The sequence below is a fragment of the Pagrus pagrus genome (genome assembly GCF_965226575.1).
Source record: "Pagrus pagrus genome assembly, chromosome: 23".
Lineage (NCBI taxonomy): Eukaryota > Metazoa > Chordata > Actinopteri > Spariformes > Sparidae > Pagrus > Pagrus pagrus.
This window is the reverse complement of record NC_140205.1, coordinates 16,130,890-16,151,540: the sequence shown is the minus strand read 5'-3', so window position 1 is coordinate 16,151,540 and position 20,651 is coordinate 16,130,890. Positions and strand designations below refer to the sequence as shown.

The following is a 20,651-nucleotide window of genomic DNA, read 5'->3' as shown; positions in this document are numbered from 1 at the left end:
CCACTGAAGCACTTGTCTCGTGCTTTTTTTCGAATGCAGCGGGGCTCATGATTTACACTCGTGCTAAGTAATTGGAAATCTCATTTCATGTGTTGGTATGTAACAGCTGGTCCATACTGAAATGCGGTAAAAAGTGGAGCTGCAACAAATAGCTGATTAATGAATAAGTTGATCAACATGAAATGAATCAACAAATTTAAATAGTTTTAGTCATTGAAATGCAGAACATGTGTTTGTTTCAGCTTCTGTGTCAGGTATGATGATAACTTAAAGGATAAGTTCACCCAGATATAAAAAATTCAGTCATTTTCTACTCACCCATATGCCAATGGACTGTCGGTTGAAGTTCCGTAGCCCACAAAACATTTCTGGAGCTTCACAGCAAAACAGCGTTGCAGCATTTTACTAAACAACTGAAGTAGATGGGGACTTGTTTTTTAACTTAAAAAAATAACCCAAGAGACCCCCAAAATGGCTCCATACAGCTCGTCCGCTGTCATCCAAGTCTCCAGAAGCCCCGATGCCCCAACTCGATTTGAAAATACATTATTTACACCCTTTTTTAAGATGAAGTCAGTCGCTAAAAGCATTAGCACGCACCCTGTCTGAAATGGGCACACAAGCTTGACTGCATGTCGAAGTGTGTAAATAATGTCTTTTCTAATCAATTTGGGGCTCTCGGGGACTTGGATTACATTAGAAGAGTGCTGCAAAGCTGTTTTGCTGTAATGCTCCAGAAATGTTTCATGGACTGCAACACTTCCCCCGACTTTCCACTGGCATGGGGGTGAGTAGATAATGACTGAATTTTCATTTTTGGGTGAACTTCTCCTTTTATATCTTCGGATGTTGGAATGTGGTTGACTGAAACAAGCCGTGACATTTTATAGACAAAACAGCAAATCAGGAAAATAATCGCAAGTGTGTGAGACTAGACTTGCTTTTTACATCATCCTTAGTTCATCTGTTTACAGACATTGCATCCACTTTGACTGATGTTGTTCAGTAGCACTTTGGATGCTGTGATGGGAGCCCCAAAGAGAAGAAAAGCTCTTCACATTTAGCTGCATCATTAATAAAGAATTCTGATGCATAATGTTCCAAATGGAAATTTTAGGGAGCAACACTATGTCACTTTAAAGTAATTCTGGAGAAAGATAGTTGATCATCGGGTCTCATGCACACATCCCCAAATACTGAAGCTTTTGTCTGGCTTTCCCACACATAGTTTGACCTTGCTGACATCAGGCTGCATCACTGATGATATTCCACTCTTCTGTGTTTATGGTTTAACAGAGTGAGTGCTACAACCATGTGAAGTAACCTGCCGGCACTGCCAAATCAGTGGCGTGCCCCTTTAACTCGCCTCTGTTCTGCTTGTTGTCGCAATCACCTGTGGCGGTTATTTCACAGCCTCATTTGTTGAACCGCCTCTAGCCTTTTTTAATCTCAAATAATTGCTGCTGCGCAAACATGAGGGAACACGTTTCAATCTTCCACTGGCTGCTCATGTCTGTGAGACCAAACCGGCTGCCCCTCGTCTCAGTGTGCAGCTAATTATATAGCTGCAAATTAGTCCTGGCTGATTAGAAAAGGTGAAGCTACACGAGGTTTCTGTGCACTATTATGTGTCTGTGAGTGCGTTTGTGTGTGTCTCTCCAGCTCATGAAAAGAAATTCAACAGGGTGAAGTGCGACTGTGGACAGTCATAGCCCTTGTGTTTGTAATTAGGGTGTGTTTACATTGTAAACAGAAGCACCTGGTTTTACTACTACGCTCCTCTCAGCTGACAGCCGTCGGCCTGTTTCCATTACCGTGTGAGAGCAGGGGGGGGGCGGGCTCGAGGTGAACACTGGGCGGGGCGATCTGGTCGCTCAGGTAGAGTGAGTGCATTCCCTCTGCATGATTGATAGTGTGTGTGTGTGTGTTGGCATGACTTCTCCAGGATACGGACCTCTGGTATGTCCTTCTCCCGTCACGTGTCACACTACTGCTGGCAGTTGTTCACATAAATGACAGAGAGGACAAAGCTTTTGACCTCCATTATAATCCCACAGCCGTCTGTATACTGTCAATATGAGCTGCAGCTGGTGGTCTGATTCATGTATACATTGTCAGTTATGATCTGCGACTTTTTCCTATAAACAGCTGCTCAGGTTCAGCTTAATTTATGTTCTATCCTGGAGGTCTTTAGAGAGAAGAGGTAAAAGCCTGACTGAATTGGACTGATCGATAATCAATCGCAGGACAAAATGAAGTGAAATACGCGACAGAATGCTGGTGTTAAGTTTTGCTTGCTGAATTTTAATTTCCCCTCTGTCTTCTCCTCTGTGGTTGCAGTGAACAGTCAGCGTTGAGGTGGGCCAGTGATGGCGCCCCCAGCCACAAGTCCCCCCGCCGTGCCCCCACCAGACGGCGGTTGGGGGTGGGCTGTGGTGCTCGCATCTTTCATCTCCATCGGCTTCTCGTACGCTTTCCCCAAGGCCATCACCGTCTTCTTCAAGGACATCCAGATCATCTTCGATGCCTCCTACAGCCAGATCGCATGGATCTCCTCCATCATGCTGGCGGTCATGTACGCTGCAGGTGAGTCGGCGGTCGTTTTTTTAGCTTCAACTCGATTCAAAGTCACACTCACAGCTGAACTTTCTGTGAAACAAACTTTATATAATCAAACTGCAGCTATTTCGGAAACGTCTTCCAAATGGCAACAGCTGACTGAAATCTGAGAGCTGGTGATGCGAGGAGACCGACTGGAGAACATCATGCCTGCCCAGCGTTGGCCATCAACCACAAGCGATTTAAATTGTCTGTCCTTTCATAACGAAAAACATTTGGGAGGACACGTTGAGCTGTTAAGTTTCTGTTTCAGTCGGAAAGTAGAAGCTAGCAAGCGGAGTTCACTAACTTCTCACTGAAACCCAGCTAGCCTAGCATGCCAGTAGGGGGAATCAAAACGTTTTGGCTTTGCTGTCATGTCATCTGTCTTTATAAGGACATTCAACACTATACATAACAGGGGTCTAGCTGGCTGGTAGCTGTCTTGCTTTCATGGCTCCAGCGTGGTGACGGCTAATGACCGTACAACCAAAACCCACAGCAACCACTTATTTCTGTATCCTCAACACATCCTCAGCCTTAAATCTCGACTACACAAAACAAAGATGAGTCTGTAAGCATCGCCTCAAAACATCGGTTCCCAGGCTGGTTAACTTTCTCTGTGGCCGTTGACGTAATCAAATTGTAGCGCCCGTCCATACGGATAATGCGATCAAATAACCTTAGAACACTAACATAGACGGCACTGTTATTGTAGAAAATGAATTTAGCTGTCTTCTTTAGTACACAACAAGTCGAAACAGACACAAAGGATACATACTTTCATTTCAGTTCTTGTTTGTCTAGTCTGCAAACAGGAAATCGGCTTATTCGAAATTGTTAAGGTGGCTAATGCAGCTTTAATTATGTATGATAGCGATTGATCAGCCCAGTAGGACAAAGGAGCTCTAATCCAGTTCATCTATTATAACCATGATCCTCCAACTCGCCATATTAACCTGCTTTCAGGGGAATCTCTTACAGATTTCGTTTTGTCACACGTTGGATCACCTTTGTTTGAAGGAGGCGGCGCGTAGTTTTCTCAGCAGACGCTACGTTCAGAGGGGCCAGAAAGTATGATGACGCACACTGGATTCAGACTCATGCAAGAGTTTGGTCCTGTGGTGCTGGATTCACGTGTTTTGGGTTTTTACTGCGTAAAAAAGATGCAGAAAGAATTAACAGGATAGAGACTGAAGTGGGTTGTGTCATCAGATCATGACCTGGATTTGAGCTCATGGGATGCAGGCACAGTGTCACATGCTGAGCCTCCAGATAACCAGAAAGGCACCATGTTATGATGACAAGCCAAAGCAGCAAATTCAGAAATATATAAATTTCCAATAGAAGAAAATAAGCACGTATAAATTGAAATGGGGATTTTGAATGATTTGTTCTGCTGCATACTTACATAAATAAAATAATACCAAGGAGCTCAAACACTAATTTAAGATAGGAAGGCAAATCTTGAAACAGCGATACAGTGCTCCACATGGTCTTCCACTGCTTGTTGAATGAAGGGTTTGAAGGGTCAGAATATGTTTCCAGCAGGTCGTTTTTCTCCACCATATTGCTGCGATCACCTGCTGTAGTTCTCCACTTTGGCTCCGGCCCTGCAGCCTTCTGCTTGGCAGTGCCACGGCTGCCATCTGTCCACGCTGTAATCCTCCTGTCACTCGATCTACTGCTGTTGTCACCATCTGCACCGGTCAACAGTAGGCCTGGAAAGCTCATTTCCTGTGTCGCACAGCGCAGCTTCCCCCAAGAACAGAAACAGATTCAGCGAAGGTTTAGATCAGACTCACTTATTATAACTGAAGATTTTTAATACAATGATTTCGCAGAAGGTGAAGAATAATATTGCCTCATATTTAAGGATTTTAGTTAGGTGTTGTATTGTTCACATGAAAAACAGCAGCAGACGCTGGTGAATAAATCCATTCCATTAAAGCCGTTATTATCTAGTTTAAGATATGCTGGTATCAGCATGTTTTGACCGATAAGTAGCAAGAAATGTCAGCAGATAAATGCCAAAGACTACGTGTAAGGTCATTAACAGATATTGGGCCTTGTTCCAGAATCACCTGTATAAACAGATACCTTCCTACGTACGTACAACAGGGTTTTCATTAGAAATAAACTGGTGCTGGTCCAGTGTCCTTGAAGGTTTCCATGCTGCAAATCTTATCTATTTATTGAGCTTAAAAACTTTACACAGTTCACACCAAAAGCATCACCGACCCAAAGATCTGGGAACTAGACAATCAAATATCTTTCTCTAGAATCGCCTACCTCATCTTTAAAGGAGCACTACATAACAGTTTGTAGCGATTTACATGTTTTAATCACTTCTTTATTGGCCATATGTGAGCAGATTGTAAAGTGACCTTCCCCGTGTCTCTCGGTTGCCTTTACAAGCCTGTGGACCGTTTGTCTAAGTTGTTTAATGCTGCTGGACTGTTGATTTCTTTGTAAAGGACCCTGGTCTGGTTCATCTCACCGTACAATGGCTCACTCGGTACATATTTTGGTAACTACATTAGGGAACCTTTCCAAAAATGTTTGTTATGTGTTATTGTTTCCACTATTTCATCTACAAACAGGTGTGTTTTTCTTAGTATTAATGGATCATTTTGTCGACCAACAAGAAAGTTTGCCCATCATGATGATGACATCAGAACGGGCAACGAGCAATACAGGAGCGAATCAAAAATATTCTGTTTTGGAGACGGAACAAATATTTCATCTCACCTCTGACTTCACTAAGAGAGCAGCATTTTCCATTAATTGTGTGTCAGCTGTCGCAGTTCTCACCGATCTCCCACTGCTGCCTCAGCCTTACGACGACTGCATGTCGTTATCATGTGCTGATGTCGTCAATATGCGCGGTTACTAAGCGATCGGCGCTTGTTGCTCATTCATTCATATTGATTGCATTCATCAGCTATTCATTAAACAGCTGCTCTCTTGTTCTGCCTCTTACGTTGAAGAAGCAATCATTGTTTGAATGTTTAACACCTTTCTAATTTCCCACCGCCGTGTGTGTGTGCGTGTGTGTGTGTGCACAGCTCGGTCATTACTGTGAAGCTACCTAATAATGAGCAAACGCCTCAGACATTCAGAGATATTAACGGTTGTGTTATCACCACTGTTCAGTGCTCGTGACTCCAAACTGTCGAACTTAACAAATTAAAATAAGAAGCAAGTTGGCCGAAGAGGTGAGATCAGTGTGTGAGCTTTAATTTTAAGAATGAAATGAAAATAATAAGAGATGCGAGGTTTTCACTACAATACAAAAGTTAATGTTTTGCCTGTCAAGAATAAGTCCAACCCAGTCACCAGTTGGTATTGTCTGAGGGTGCTCGATCAGGATTTTTGGGGCCGATCACCGATTGCTGGAAGCCGTATCGACTGATGCCGATCACCATAAACAAACCAACAATAGTGTATAAGATACAGTCAGTTCTAATTACATGTTCGAAAAGGAGTGGGAAGAAGTGTGACTTTATTTAATCCCACCCCCTCTCCATTAATATTTAGCTAATAATTTAGCAGAGGCTTTTAATCATAAACATGGAATGTGAATGTGATGCGACATGTTTTGTAGAAATGTCAATATTGTACATGGCAAATGGCTCGCACAGTATCAATACATGTTCACTGTTGGTCGCTCGGTCCACCACTTTACCCTACACTTCAATATCCCTGAACTGTTTTATTGATTATCTTGATCCGTCCTTCTGACTTCAGTCATCCTCCCATTTTATTCTCTACAGAAGCCGTCCCTTTTTCCCAATCCTTCAGTTTAGAGCCTAACTCCATGTCATCATCACGTTAGATCTCAACTTCGACGCTTTTCTTTATAACTTCATATCTGTAAAACTCATGACATTCCCCTCAGCTTTATTTGTGCTTTGTGCGAGCATGCTAACACATGACAGCAATGACAAACAATATACCCATTAATAACCACCGCGTTAATTGTCATTGTGATCATATTTGCAGGCTGACGTTGGCATTTAGCCTGAAGCAACGTTGCACCTAGGTACAATCTCGCATGACTTTGCCAAACAGACTGGTTGGACTACTTTGGGATGTTTTGCACTTCAGTTTTCTTTGTTGAAATGTGATAGACCAAATGATCAGTTAATCCGAAAAATGTTTTATAAATAACTCAATAATGGATAGTATCAGTAGCAGCAGCCAGACCTCACAGCTGCGCAGCTATGATGTGACACGCCTGCCACTAAGGCACCATAGAAAGCCATAAGCCTTTATCAACTCACTATGTCAACTAGATATGTGGAAATGTTTTCATAAAGCGCTGCAGTGATCTATGAGCTATGAACTCACTGATCCCCCCCAGACTCTGAGCTCAGTCATCACTCAGCCTGATGTCCCTGACTTCTTACTGGAACTCTGTGTTACCTGCGAACCTGGACAAGCTCCCAACAATAAGACATGTTGGTAGGATTATAACCCTACCCTCTCTGAGGATTTGCATAGTCAGTTGCACTGCCAACCATGCAAATCAATTGGCAAACACCTTTCCTACAAGAGATAGAGAATGAGAAGAACACTGTTAATATTACTTAACTATATATTATAATGTACTTTTACTGTTGTGACAGAGGAATGCAGGTTCCCTGTCTTCTGAATTATGCATAGCTGTAAACTGTTCGTGGGAAATCACTATTGTAGACATATTAACCGTCCTTAGTAAATGAACAGGTGTGGGCATGTTTCAGCACTTCAGTGCAATCCTTCATAGCATTACATCAGACAGCTGTGAGGCGACACCTGGCTCATCCCCTCAGCGCAGCCTGCGTCGCTCTGTGATGACGCGTTTAAGCTGCAGGCAGCAGCGTGTCTGTGTTGGATCAGTGTCGCTAATCCAGATACACAGAGAGACAGGCTTGACCTTGGGCGAGGCAGCGTGGAAACATCCGTGTTACGTTCGCTGTCAGCCAAAGACGGGTTGATGGAAGGATGCCGAGTAAGAAGTAGAGCGAACTGGTTAAGTAATTAACCAAGAGGAAACAAAAAAAACAACCTAGAAACTTGTTTCAGAGAAGCGCTGAGGGAATTTCTTTTTATAATCCTACTAGTTCCTGGTGTCATTTATTTTAATTTAGCACCTTGATGAAAAACCAGTAGGTGCTTTCAGCCATTATGCCCGACTTAAAAGTGCAATATGTAAGAAATGGCCACCTGTCATATACACGTTGCTGGTTAGCATGCTAACTTCAGTAGATATCACTGTAGCAAAGTATATAGAGGTCTGTGACATGAAGTCAAAACTGTCAGTTTGATGGAATATAGCTCATACAGCTCTAGACTTCGCGTCAGAGCCTCATGTCAACCTGAAAATATGTGTAAAGTTTTATCACCTAAATAAACCGGCTTTAGGCTGGTTTCCCTCCATTATGCCCCTGTAAATATCCATGTAATGGGTCGGCAGCCAGACGCATTCACTTAAGAGAACCATGTCTGTGTCCTCTCGCAGCCGAACAGCTTTTAAAAGTTGTTTGCTTCCATTTCTGTGGACTTCATCCTATTTGAAGTGTGATGGATAGCCAGCATCCTCACATCATGAACTGTAGCAGCCGCCTCGCTGCAGCTCACATTAAAGGGTCGTGGAAAAAAACTGTTAGACACATTTCTATATGTGTCACTCCCTTTCGGGATCTAGGTGGTTATATTTAGTTTGGGGTTTTGTCCACTGTGTAATGAAGTCCACGGCGCGTCTGGCCAGGAGATGATAAGCCTTTTTCAAGGGAGGTAATGTGCAGGCTCAGGGGCTTCCTCATCTCGGCCGAGCCCCCGAGAATACTGATCACTGCTGTGGATGCAAATGAGGGGAACTTTCCTCAAGGTCGGAAAAAGATTCATGCAGAGCAAATTAAGTCAGATGACTCCTCGCCCGTTGTGGCTTTTTAAATTGCACTGGGCTTGGCAGAAATATGATACATCTTCTGGCTGGTAATGAGAGCTTTATTTCAAAAAATACATCTTTCATTACTTCTCTCTCTCCCTATTCAATTCCCACCTCCTGTACTTAAAATTCAGCAAAGGGGTAGGGGAAGGTGTCAATTATGAGATGCACAGATTCCTAAAAACTGCTTTGAGCAGCCACATTATTCATGGGATGTTTTGTACCGAGATATATAAAACAGATTAAACGCTCTTATACACCTGAAGTGGAGAAAAAAAAGTAAACAATGGAACACAAAGTAATGCAGCAGCAGGATAATACAAAACTTATTTTACTTAAGAATTCAGTGATCCGAGACATAATTAAAAAATTCAAAACAAAGTGAGCATCCCAAGGATAAAAACAACCTTTTTCACCCCAGTTATACATCAGATTTTCTTAAGCTGTCGTTATGATACGCCTCGACAGACGACTGAACATTCACAGAGACAACTGAGAGAACAGGTGTCGAGACATTTGTAAAGGGGAAACTTGCCTCATCATTGTAATTTAAATGGAAATGCTCTGTCTGTCAATTATGTAGTCTGCGGTTGGGTATAAAGGGACTCTACGTAACAATTTCTAGCAATTTACATGTATTATTCACTTTTTTATTGGCCATGTGTGGGCGGATTGTAACGTGACATGAAAGATGAGACCACCCCTGTCTCTCTCTGTTGCCTATACAAGCCTGTGGACACTTTGTTCAAGTTATTTAAAGCTGCTGGACTGTGGATTTTCTTTGTGAAGGACTCAATTTTCCTTTGACAGTCCACAGGATGTGACTTCATGCACCTTCTCGGGTGCCTGGTCTCAGTGTCTCTCTCCGCTCGCTGATACAGAGCAACAGTAGCTAACGTACAGTAAGTTTAGAAATGGAGTCTGCTGACATAAACTAACAACACAGAAGTTCCACAGAGCCCGTTTAATGTGGGCTCAACTGAAATTTCACGCTAACATTTTTAAGCTGGACTAATGGATAATATTATCTTTCTTCTTTAGTCTTTCAGCTTATTGTCACCAACTTTGTTTTTTAAACTTTAAAAAGCAAAAAAAAACCTCTGACGACCCCCAGTGTATGTGATTACACAGCCCAGTGACAGAGCTGGCAACTAGCTAATGTAACCATTAGCTGCTAAAGAGCCAGATATTACCCTCAGGAGCTGGTGGAGACCAAACCGGTTCTGCAAGTAGAGCGAATATTGGACATTATTGGCCAGTGGTGCTATGTGCCACTGGCTTTCTAGATTGGTCACCGTTTGCAAACATGCTTGGCCTAACAGCTTTACTAAGTGATGATATAGACCTATCGTAGTGCACCAGGTGGCCCAAAAACATCAATGAATGCAAGTTTAAACACCAGGTTCATTGTTAAGATTAAGACATTTGATAATTAAAGGTGCAATGGCTAGCTGAGCTGATTAGCTAACATCAGTTACAGCTAGCAGCAGTTAGCCATTACTATATGCTGGTGATATGCTGCCCCCTATGTTGTTTTCAGTCTTAATTTGACAGGTGGCCAATTCTTCGTAGTGCACCTTTTAAAGAGGTAATAAATAACCCCCTGTTTTTATCAGTCATTGAAAGTGAAACTGAATGAACACAGCTAATGTTCTCCAAACAATTCACAGCTGTTCATTAGTTGCATTTCACATTCGCCTCACACAGCTATGTTACTGGAAATACAGTCCATCAAAGCTGAACCAGGAAGTTGCTGTGCAGGGCCTAATGGACATGTACTATGGACAGATTGGGTATTAATATTATTGTAGGTCGACCTTTGTTTTCATTTTTTAATTAAGTCATTCAAATAACATGGTAAAACTGGGGATTTATGTCTGATTACCCACATTTAAGACTTGCTGCTGGCTCTCAGTGACAGAGATTGGCAGGAACATCTCTGGCACAGCTAAATATAAACACTACTCAGCAAATGCCAGAAAAAGGAGAGTGCTTTGTCATTCGCTTTTAGTGGCTTGTGAATACGATGTGTTGCTGTTCTGCTTTGCATTGTGCCACTGAAAGCACAAGCAGGAGAATAAAATATTACCTGATACATCTTTTCCCGACATAGAGACTGTGTATTAAACATTGTATAGAATATAAATTGAGCCCTTTCTGCACACCGTCAGTTACCTCTCTTAAACTGATTTGACACGAGGTGATGGGGGCCATCTTTAAAAATTAAAACAGCCCTGTTGCTGCTATAAATAGAAGTTGGTCTCCTGCTAGCATGCAGCACTAACCAGATTAAATCATTATGCGTTCTCTTTCAGTGATCCTTGCTACTGTAAACATCCAACATGTGTGTTTATGTAATGTTTTCTCTTTGTTCCAGGTCCCATCAGCAGCATACTGGTCAACACGTACGGCTGCAGGCCCATCGTCATGATGGGGGGCTGCCTCTGTGCCACTGGTATGGTCTTAGCTTCCTTCTGCAACAGTGTGGTGCAGCTTTACCTCTGCATAGGGGTTATCGGTGGTAAGTCCATTTAAATCCACTCAAGTCCATTTAGAGTTAATTAGATAAGCCTCTCCTTCTAAGTAGCGGGTTAAAAATAAAACTGTTGTTGTGGGGAGAGCATTTGCTTTGTTTATTCAATCAATTTTGGTTTGTGCTTTCATTTTTAATTTTTATTTTTTTATGCTCTGTTTTAACATAACTCTATATGCTAGGGTTGACAAATGTATACAAATAAATAATTTAGCTGCATCATGAGAGCTGATATCTTCCTTCATCTGCCGTTATTAAATCTCTTCAGAGAATTGCTGTAGCTACAGTATAACTATCAATCCATGGCCCATTAAAATCCACATGAAATGACATGGATCGACCATTTAATAATCAATACCCACATGTAGAGAGCAAACCAAGAAATGTGTCTTGTTCTGCACCAAGGCTCTTTAATAGGCCATACTGTGGAAAGCTCTCTGTGATTTTATGTTAGAGGAGGTCATTAAATACAATAATAATAATTATAATAATATAAATGGTATCGCCTAATGGAAATGGCTTTTATGGCATTTCACTTGAAGTGAAATGTTACTGGAAAATGTGTAACATTATCGATAATATACACTCAGATTTACTCATATGAGACAGCCATGCTTCTTTTTCAACATCTTGGTTTTCAACATTTGCTAATTAGCCTTGAACACTAGGTACAGCTAAGGCTGATGGGAACATAATTAGTTTTGTGGGTATAGACCATATTCACATAGCTGCAATTTTCCTCTGACGTCACACTCGTGGTGGGAAGCTCAAGTGTCTTATAGTTGTGTTCAAGGTTGCAAGTTGTGTAAACGTACAAATTCTTCCAAACTGCTATCATTTCACCGCTTCCTGATTAGCAGATGATGGATAATGAATATGTGGAGGGACATAGGGCCACATTTCAAAGTAAAACAACATATTCGATAACCTTTAACTTCTGTTAGATAACAGCTAACGTTAGCATTCAACCACCCCCTAGCTAACATTACTGTTTGATAGTGTTACATGATACGATAAGAAAGGTGTAATTGAATCTAAAACATCGACGCACATCTAGGACACATTTTTTCAAGCCTGGAAGTTAAACGCACTGATGCTAATGTTAGCTAGGAAGTGGTTGAATGCTAACTTTAGTTATCAGCTTATCAGATGTGTTTTTTTTACCATGAAATGTGGCGTGGTTGTACGACCTACAGCCTGGAACACAGCAGCATAACATTATACCAACATTGAAGCTTCCCACCCTGAGAAGAGCCATGTAAGAGGAAAATGGCTGCCATGTGAATGTGGTCTATTTGGTGAAAAACCAAAAGTATTTAACATTCCTTAGAGCCATGGCGCTAGCACTAGCAGTTATAGCATGACCGTTACAAGTCTTAATGTACCTCTGTCAATCTTTTTTCATAGGACTTGGACTAGCCTTCAACCTGCAGCCAGCGCTGACGATGATAGGCAAATACTTCGCGAAGAAGCGTCCCATTGCTAACGGGCTGGCGATGGCAGGCAGTCCGGTGTTCCTCAGCACCCTGGCTCCTCTCAACCAGTACCTCTTCAATCATTTTGGCTGGAGAGGCAGTTTCCTGATCCTGGGCGGCCTGCTCTTGAACTGCTGTGTGGCTGGCTCCCTCATGAGACCTCTGGGACCACCACCCAGCAAGCTCAAGAAGGACGAAGAGTTAGCCGTCATCGCCACCACAACAAAAGAGAAGCGCACTGCCTGGGAGATAGTCAACAAGTACCTGGACCTGACACTCTTCAAGCATCGTGGCTTCCTCATCTACCTGTCAGGAAACGTCATCATGTTCCTGGGCTTCTTCGCACCTATCGTCTTCCTTGCAGCCTACGCTAAGGACATGGGTGTGGATGAGTACTCTGCTGCCTTCCTGCTCTCAATTCTGGCTTTTGTCGACATGTTTGCCAGGCCCTCCATGGGGCTTCTGGCCAACTCGCGCTGGGTCAGGCCCAAAATCCAGTACTTCTTTAGCTTTGCTGTGCTGTACAATGGGGTGTGCCACATCCTCTGCCCACTGGTGGACAGCTACAGGGGTCTGGTGGTGTATGCAGTATTCTTCGGCTTTGCCTTTGGCATGGTCAGCTCAGTACTGTTTGAAACACTGATGGACCTGGTCGGGCCTCAGAGGTTCTCTAGTGCTGTGGGACTCACCACCATTGTGGAGTGCTGCCCGGTCCTCCTTGGGCCACCTCTAGCAGGTATGAGTTGTCATTCTGACAGCAAATTTCATTCTCTTACATGTATGTATGGTTTTAACTGCCTGCACTGTCAAGAAATCTTTGCACTTCTGGCTATTAGAAACTCACAACATTATTAAGTCACCCACTCTATAAAGGTACAGTGGTTTTTACTGGCGCCTGGTACTGGTAAATTGTAACATGTTTTCTGTAAACTGAATCTCATTTACACTTGGCAAATTTAGAACTGTGCAGATACTTTTAATTAAAAAAAACAAACCTTGTGCTCTTTTGCAGGGAAACTGGTTGATATCACAAAAAACTACAAGTACATGTATTTTTGCTGTGGAGCGATTGTAATCTTGGCAAGTATTTGGCTCTTCATCGGGAACTTCATCAACTACAGGCTCTTGGAGCGTGAGCGTAAGCATGCAGCGATGTACAAACCTACTGAGACAGAAGATCCAGACCCAGTTCAGGACAAGAAGGAGGCTGATGGGGAAGCCCAGGCGTCTGAGGAGCTGGTTGACAAAAATCACAAAGATGAGGAACCAATGCAGCGGGAAACCAACATCTAGATCGGTCTGCACTGCCAATAGCTCACCTTCACCTCCGTGGCAACCTCACAACACCCTCCACTACGATCAAACTGAGCTCCAAGCCAAGAGGTGCCTCTCGGTGTTCCACCAGGCTCTATTCTGGGTCCTCTGCACTCGTCTGAAACTAACTGCCAAAGCAACAACTGTGTTGTAGGAAGCTGTGAGGAATCATGTCTGTATGTCAAAGAGCATCAGATGTGACTAACAGAGATATATAAACCAGAGAGAAAATAATGTAAGATACCGTATGCATGTGAAGAGGCTCAAAAGTCAGAAAATGTAATGGAAAATGGGAAACAGTGTACTACTAACTTTCTTTAGTTTTTCGCCACGTTCACCTCATATCGGATTTACTGTAAATACAAGACTGCAACTGGGACAGAGGGGGAAGTATTTTCAAGATACCTGGTGGCAGTCACAATCAGGATGTGGGACTGTAGTACGTATCGTAAACTCAGTCAACTGAGATGCTAACATAGCAGCAAATGCTATGTTGATAAGTAAATTAGGTGCATTTAGTCAGACAATCAGCACCACTCCAGATAAAAGTATTACCTGCCGCAGTTTGTTTATGGTTGAATTTAGCTTCAACACGTTAAAATATTCCAAACTGTACCAACGAGCATCATTCCGTTTTTTCCCACTGTGTCTTCCGATATGACGTGAATGCAGCGTCGGCGTGTTGTCACTTTTCCAACAGCACCAGCAAACTGAAAATGAAAGCTGTCATCTTCATAACACAATGAAGCAATGAAAGAATTTCTTGGTGGTTAGAAACACACCTTTCTGTTAGTGTAAGGTCACTGGTTTTATTCTAACAACAGCAACTGTCTGTACTTCGGAGACTTTTTGAATAACGCTGATTCCTAACTGTGTGTTCACACCACGAGCAACTCAGAGTTTCATTTTTGGCACATTGTGGGCAGTTAGGGGCTCTGAATGTACCACCTGTGCAGTCAGATCAAAAGTATTGTAGCACTGAAACCTAACAGTGAAACAATTTTTTCCCCTGTGACGATGAATGCACCCGTTCTCCAGGCTTCGTCCTTTTAAGATGTCTTTTCTTGTATTCTCTCACATCTAAGTTGTGGAGAACAGGGCAGATTTGAAAGGCTCTCATTTTATGCTAATTTCAGTGAAGTCATATCAAAAGGGAAATGAAAGAGGAGCTGAAATGTGGCATCTGTTGAGCCTAAAAAGCCTGAAAAGTTTGGCTGGTTTTCCCCGGTTAGTCAGCTCTCTGTAGGACTTGTTGATTGTGTTCCTCGCACTGTGAACGCAGCGTTAGCAATCCCAGTGCACCGGAGACGCTCGATCCATCTGGTGATATGTGTCAAGCAAGAGCGCAAAATCCTAATTGCACTGTGTTTAATATGGCAACCGGGTGCCCTAAAATCCCCACCTCCATAAATAACGAACAGATGTGTTCGCAGCTGGTGACGCTGGTCCGAGTGTATTATGCTGCCCGCCTGAGCACTGTAATGTTGTGCAGTAAAACCTGCACAAATGTCCCACTCTAATACTTTCAAGTCAAAATGCTTCCTGTAGGTCGTCTTTTGTTCGGTATTGCACTCATATATGCTGCACTAAAAAGAGAAATGGCCATACTTCACCCTCAACATCTTTATGAAATTGCTGCAATTCAATGAATTTAATTATGGTTGAATGTAATTTCCTCTGTGGGCCTTAAAAAGGGTATTAATGACCAAAAACCATCTGCATAATAGTGGTTTTTTTTCTACACATGGAGCCCATGAGCAATATAATCTCATATTTCAATGCAGGCATACAGCAGGATGTATGTCTTGTGGTCAGTGTGAGTCCATTCTATGATACACTGCCTTAAATGTAATGTAATGACTGCAGGGGAGTCGTACAGTGAATACTTGATAGTATTATAAGAAGCTGATAAACCTTTGTGATATATGTGATCCACTTTTCCGCTGTGATTAACTCGAGAAATCGGTTGAATCTGCTCCATTTGTCTGCTAACATGTCTGTGTTGAGGTGTTAAAGCTTACGAGAGTAACCAATGTCTTCGTGTGCCGTCTATCCATCATCTAATTCACTAACATTCACAGCGGTTTGTTCAAACATCTAAAGGAAAGCTACTAATAATAACTGAATGCTATCAAGGCTACCGTTCGTATCGTGTGCAAACTAACGCGCTGGTTGAACATATCATGTAACAGTCTAAATGTTGCTCTAAGTGTCAGTGTTGTTCAAAAATCTATCCATTCCATGTGTGTGTTTTTGTAAATGTCACCCTGCTGTGCTGTCGATCACCTCTCGTCTCAAACGCTGACCAAAACCTCAGATCAGATGTCCTAACAAAAGCCAAATGCATTTTAATAACACGTTTTTCAAAGCAGTCACGAACACCGAATCATGTTATTGTCCATAGCTGAATGTGTATTATCATGAAAATGGATGTCCAGCTGTGTAGCCGCGGCTCTCGATCATGTACCGTCTCCACCCGAGGCTCATTACGACCAAACGCTGCGTTACTGTGAAGCCTTTTCTGGTTTATTGTGAAATCAGAGGAGAGCCAGCCGTTGTTGTGTTGGTCTGGATGAGCTCTGAGGGTGTCAGTGGATCATTGTTGAGAATATCTGCTCTGCCATTTATTGAACACAAGATCATTTTTGACAGATGTGCGCACTTCTTTTCACAACACTCGACTTCTTTAAGCTCGCTTTTGGGCCATTTTGAGATGAGCCAGTCTTGTTCTTTTTTTCATTTGGATAAAGAGTTTGATTGATAGCTTAGCTCTTCAGATTCAGTCTCCCATCATGCATTTAGCTCACCAGCATTTCATGCCGATATTAGACAGTATTTTTGTATTGCCGTGTCTGTACCCTGTCTATACTTTTGATAATGAGTAACCTTCTGAATGTTAGCTTATCCTGCTTGCACTCAATTAATAGAAAGAGGGACTACCTTCGTTTGCTGAATTCATACATGACTCTGTCCATTGTGCATGATGACACTCAATGACAGACTGTTGTACAATCACTTTCTACCAAATAACACTGCCCCCTGCTGGTTTCAAACCACCCAGACCAAAAGGTAAAGAGAGCCAAGCGTCTCTTTCAAACAGGAGAACACACTCATTCTCATTCATTAGTTTTTGAAATGACCAAGCAAGGTTTATTTTTTCATGAGTGATGTCAGAACATTTCCTTTTGTTTTGTTTTTTTTGGTGGAGGTTTTGTTAGAATGAATACACTCTCTTTGTATTTGTATGTTAAAGTATACAAATAGAACAACCTTGTAATGGTTTGATGGACCCGAGGGGAGTACCATTGGAATTTCTTTGTTTTTAAATGTTTCCCATACATGCAGAGTTTGTGACCGACCCTCCATGTTCTCTTCAATCGTTAAAAATAGCTGGTTCTTCTTGCACATGGAGCAGAAATAACAGCCATAGTGCTGAAAGTGTGCAGCAGCTCCCCAACCTGGTGATCAGAGGAGGAATCTGAGATAATTAAAGAATAAATTACAACTGAAAAAAATATAGTCTAATATTTTATACATATTTTTCTTCTCTATAATTGCTGTATTCTTGTGGAATACTGTGAAAGATTTAAACTGTGTCCAGTGTCGAAATCTGAGAACTGAAAATCACATACTTGCTATAATACATCTATGATAAGAGCTTGTAAGTAAATATTGTTGGATTTGAGGGAGCTGCTGGTGTAGAGGTCAACACGGTTCTCTGCTGATATGGAGGCGAGTCAAGACGTAAGTAAATAACAACGCTTGAAGTGTTCTGTGATGGTATTCTCCTTACTGGACTGCAAGAAAACACGTTATTTGTTCAAATTCAAGCAATACTTTTCTATGTATTTTGGTTCATAGTGTTTATTCTAAAGTAATAAGTTATAATAATGTAATCCGGATAGAGATAATTGATTGAATCTGACGTGCACCGATAGCCTTATCGATTATACTTTGTCTTTCTTTCTTTTCTTGGTGTGTACATTATATTTAGAAACTGAGGTTTATTATGAGTTTTTGTCTTAAGACCAAATTTAGCAGAGAGTTTAAATTTAAAATGGATGTTAAATGCTTTCATCCCTGTTGTATTATTTCTGTAAGCGCACAGTAACTTTTGTTCACTTTAGGAAATGAGCACTTGACTGAAACTTTGCTGTATTAGCTGCTGTGTAGTGTTTTCCCCCCTGTTGTGTGGAGTCGTTATGCACAATGTAAAGGCTTCAAAGATGATAGGAGACTGGAAGAGATGCCACTAGCAGCTGATGCTAACACAGTGTTTAGCTCGTAGTAAGGTCAGCAGATTGGAGTTTGAGACATTCATAATGTTTCAATCACGAGGCAGAAACGAGGTGAATTAATCACTACAGGACCGAGTCGAGAAACTCTAGTTTTTGTTTTTCCAAATAAAATGGAATAAGTGGTGTCTAGCCACAAGCAAAATTAATCTTAATAACATAATTATGTGATTCTGAGTTTGTTTTTTAGTTTGTTTTGGCTCTGAATTATGTGCTCTGGGCATGAATGTACCCTTTTTTTGTATTTGTCTCAGAATATTTAAAGTGTATAATTTGTCTTAAAAATTTTACATTCAAAACTCCATTTAAAAAAACCCTCAATTTTGAAATAAGCAAATCTCTGTGACTTCCGGATCATTTCCGCCTCCATCTGCCTCAAGGTGTTTTATAACTTAACAAAAATTCCAATCTGCAGAACTAAATCTCGCAACTTCTTGAACAAACTTCCATTTTTGTTTTTTGTTTCATTTTCATATTGGTGTAATCAGAAGATCAGCATGTGTGGGTGTTGATTGTATACAAGGTGGTTTGCTACTGGAAGGCTGAAGGACTCTGGCTGTTAAGCTAACTGTGCCTTATTGTGCTATACTGACCATTAACAATGTTTTCTGTGAACACAGGAAAATGATTTTGTGTTGCTCAAACCTATGGGACGTTTAGGTTCAATTTCTATCTTTGCTCCTACTGTTTGTATGTTTACAAATCATTGCAGTCTTTCATTTCTTTTTCCTCGCGTAGATTCTCATCAAAAATTCACGTCTGTCTTCGTCTTAACACGTATGAACAAATAAGCAGTAACACAAGACATTGTCTAAATATTTATACACGATTTTGTCTTTAACAATATTTGCTATATATTGTGTTTATGGGGCTTTGTACCCATATTGAAGGATGCAATTATTTGTGTACGAACACCTCTGAGGACGGTTGTGTTCACACGTTTGGACCTCAGTACTGTAGTTTGTCTCAGCAGTGAACTCAGTCCATTATGTCCTTCCAGTAGCAGACGCACTGTGTGCTTTCTCATCAGGGTAAACCTACTGTATGGCATTATGTTTCAGATTTTCAGTCTTTTCACTACCTCTGCAGACGTCATGTCAGAGTGAGGAGGCACCACACGGGTATAGAAAACTGATTTATGTTTTTGTAACTCTAATGGAATGTTATCACCTCTCACAGTAGCAGAATAAAGAATATATCCAAATAAGCAACATGAGTCTGTTTATCATTTTATCCTTCCAGTGAGATGTGAGCCAACATGATAATTCTGTGCAAATATGTGTGAAATTAAATGAGTAAAATGCTCAAATGAAGTATGGTTGTTCCTACAATGATCTAGGTGACACGATTACTATATAAATTATCTTCGATTAAAGGACAAAATGGGCACATATATCAGTGATCCCATATTATCCAACACATCCTCATACCTTAACAACGCTACCGTTGCAGTTTTCCAGCGACAAATGTCGTACGGTCGCAGTTTGGTTAGGTTTAGGCAAAAAAAAGTTTTTTTGGTTGACTGTAGGCAAGAAAACTACTTGGTTAGGTTTAGGCAATACAAATAATTGGTTAGGTTTAGGAAAACATTGTGGTTTGGATTAAAATCACAACATTACAACATACCTGTGTTACCTAACTGACATTATGTTACTTCACTGCATTAGTAAGTTAAAAGAACTGACTCTTGGTTTTACACTGGTAGCTAACTAGCTAGCTATCTAATGTTACATTTTTACTGCTTATTTGTGCGTGACATTTTGACTGTCATGCACACTTTCAAGATGGCACATATATAACACCGGAAATTTAACTCAAGTCCAGCCGAAAAGTCGCTGCACTTGGTACAGCTCGTCTAGTATCAGTGCAGACTGGCAGTGTAGGAGCATGAGTTGGTAACCTATAAAGCATCTCCAGTGGCCAGGTGATGAAGCAGTGTTCTTTTTTATTTGATGACTACTGACAGTGTGAAATGGTATTAGGTAATACCACAATTGCCATAGTAACGCAAGAGAAATCACCACAGCTAAGGACGCCATGTTGGAAATGTCTGGTTGTGTCGGTTGCATAGGGGGAGATTTCAACCACTACCCCTTGTAACTCTGTTCTCGGGCACGATGGCACTAAAAATGAGGGTTAGGGCAAAAATTAGAAATGGGATTGAGCCAAAGTCTTTGTGTTGTTTGGTGCTGATCTACAGCGGGTTAGTCAGAACGTTGTCGCTGAAAACATCTGCCTACTGTGTCTGGAAATGACACTGATGTTTAGATCTAAGAAGTGCAGAGGTGGGTCAGGGTTAAATGGTGGTAACTTTCTGTGGGTTCGTCACAACAAGGACACCCTTTATCATTAAACCTAGTCATTAGAGCTGCTGCTGAGACAAACATTCAAATTTGTGCAGCTTTAAAGTAGGTTTATTTCATTACAATCAAGATGATCAAAGCCACAATATGTTAGAATGTATAAATTTTGGATAATTTGTTTTCCATTGTGTATTGCCA

At 41.5% G+C, this 20,651-nt stretch overlaps 1 protein-coding gene across 1 annotated transcript in view; it reads left to right on the top strand.

The window, feature by feature from the left end:
• The window catches only part of LOC311252830 (monocarboxylate transporter 2), a 29,480-nt gene extending 10,129 nt beyond the window's left edge, over positions 1–19,351 (top strand). The window contains exons 2-5 of the mRNA XM_084346381.1: positions 2,341–2,586; positions 10,911–11,054; positions 12,474–13,277; positions 13,554–19,351. Coding sequence (XP_084202507.1) covers positions 2,370–2,586; positions 10,911–11,054; positions 12,474–13,277; positions 13,554–13,834 — 1,446 coding nt within the window. The 5' untranslated portion in view covers positions 2,341–2,369 and the 3' untranslated portion in view covers positions 13,835–19,351. The remainder of the gene's footprint in view (positions 1–2,340; positions 2,587–10,910; positions 11,055–12,473; positions 13,278–13,553) is intronic.
• Positions 19,352–20,651: the final 1,300 nt, after the last annotated feature.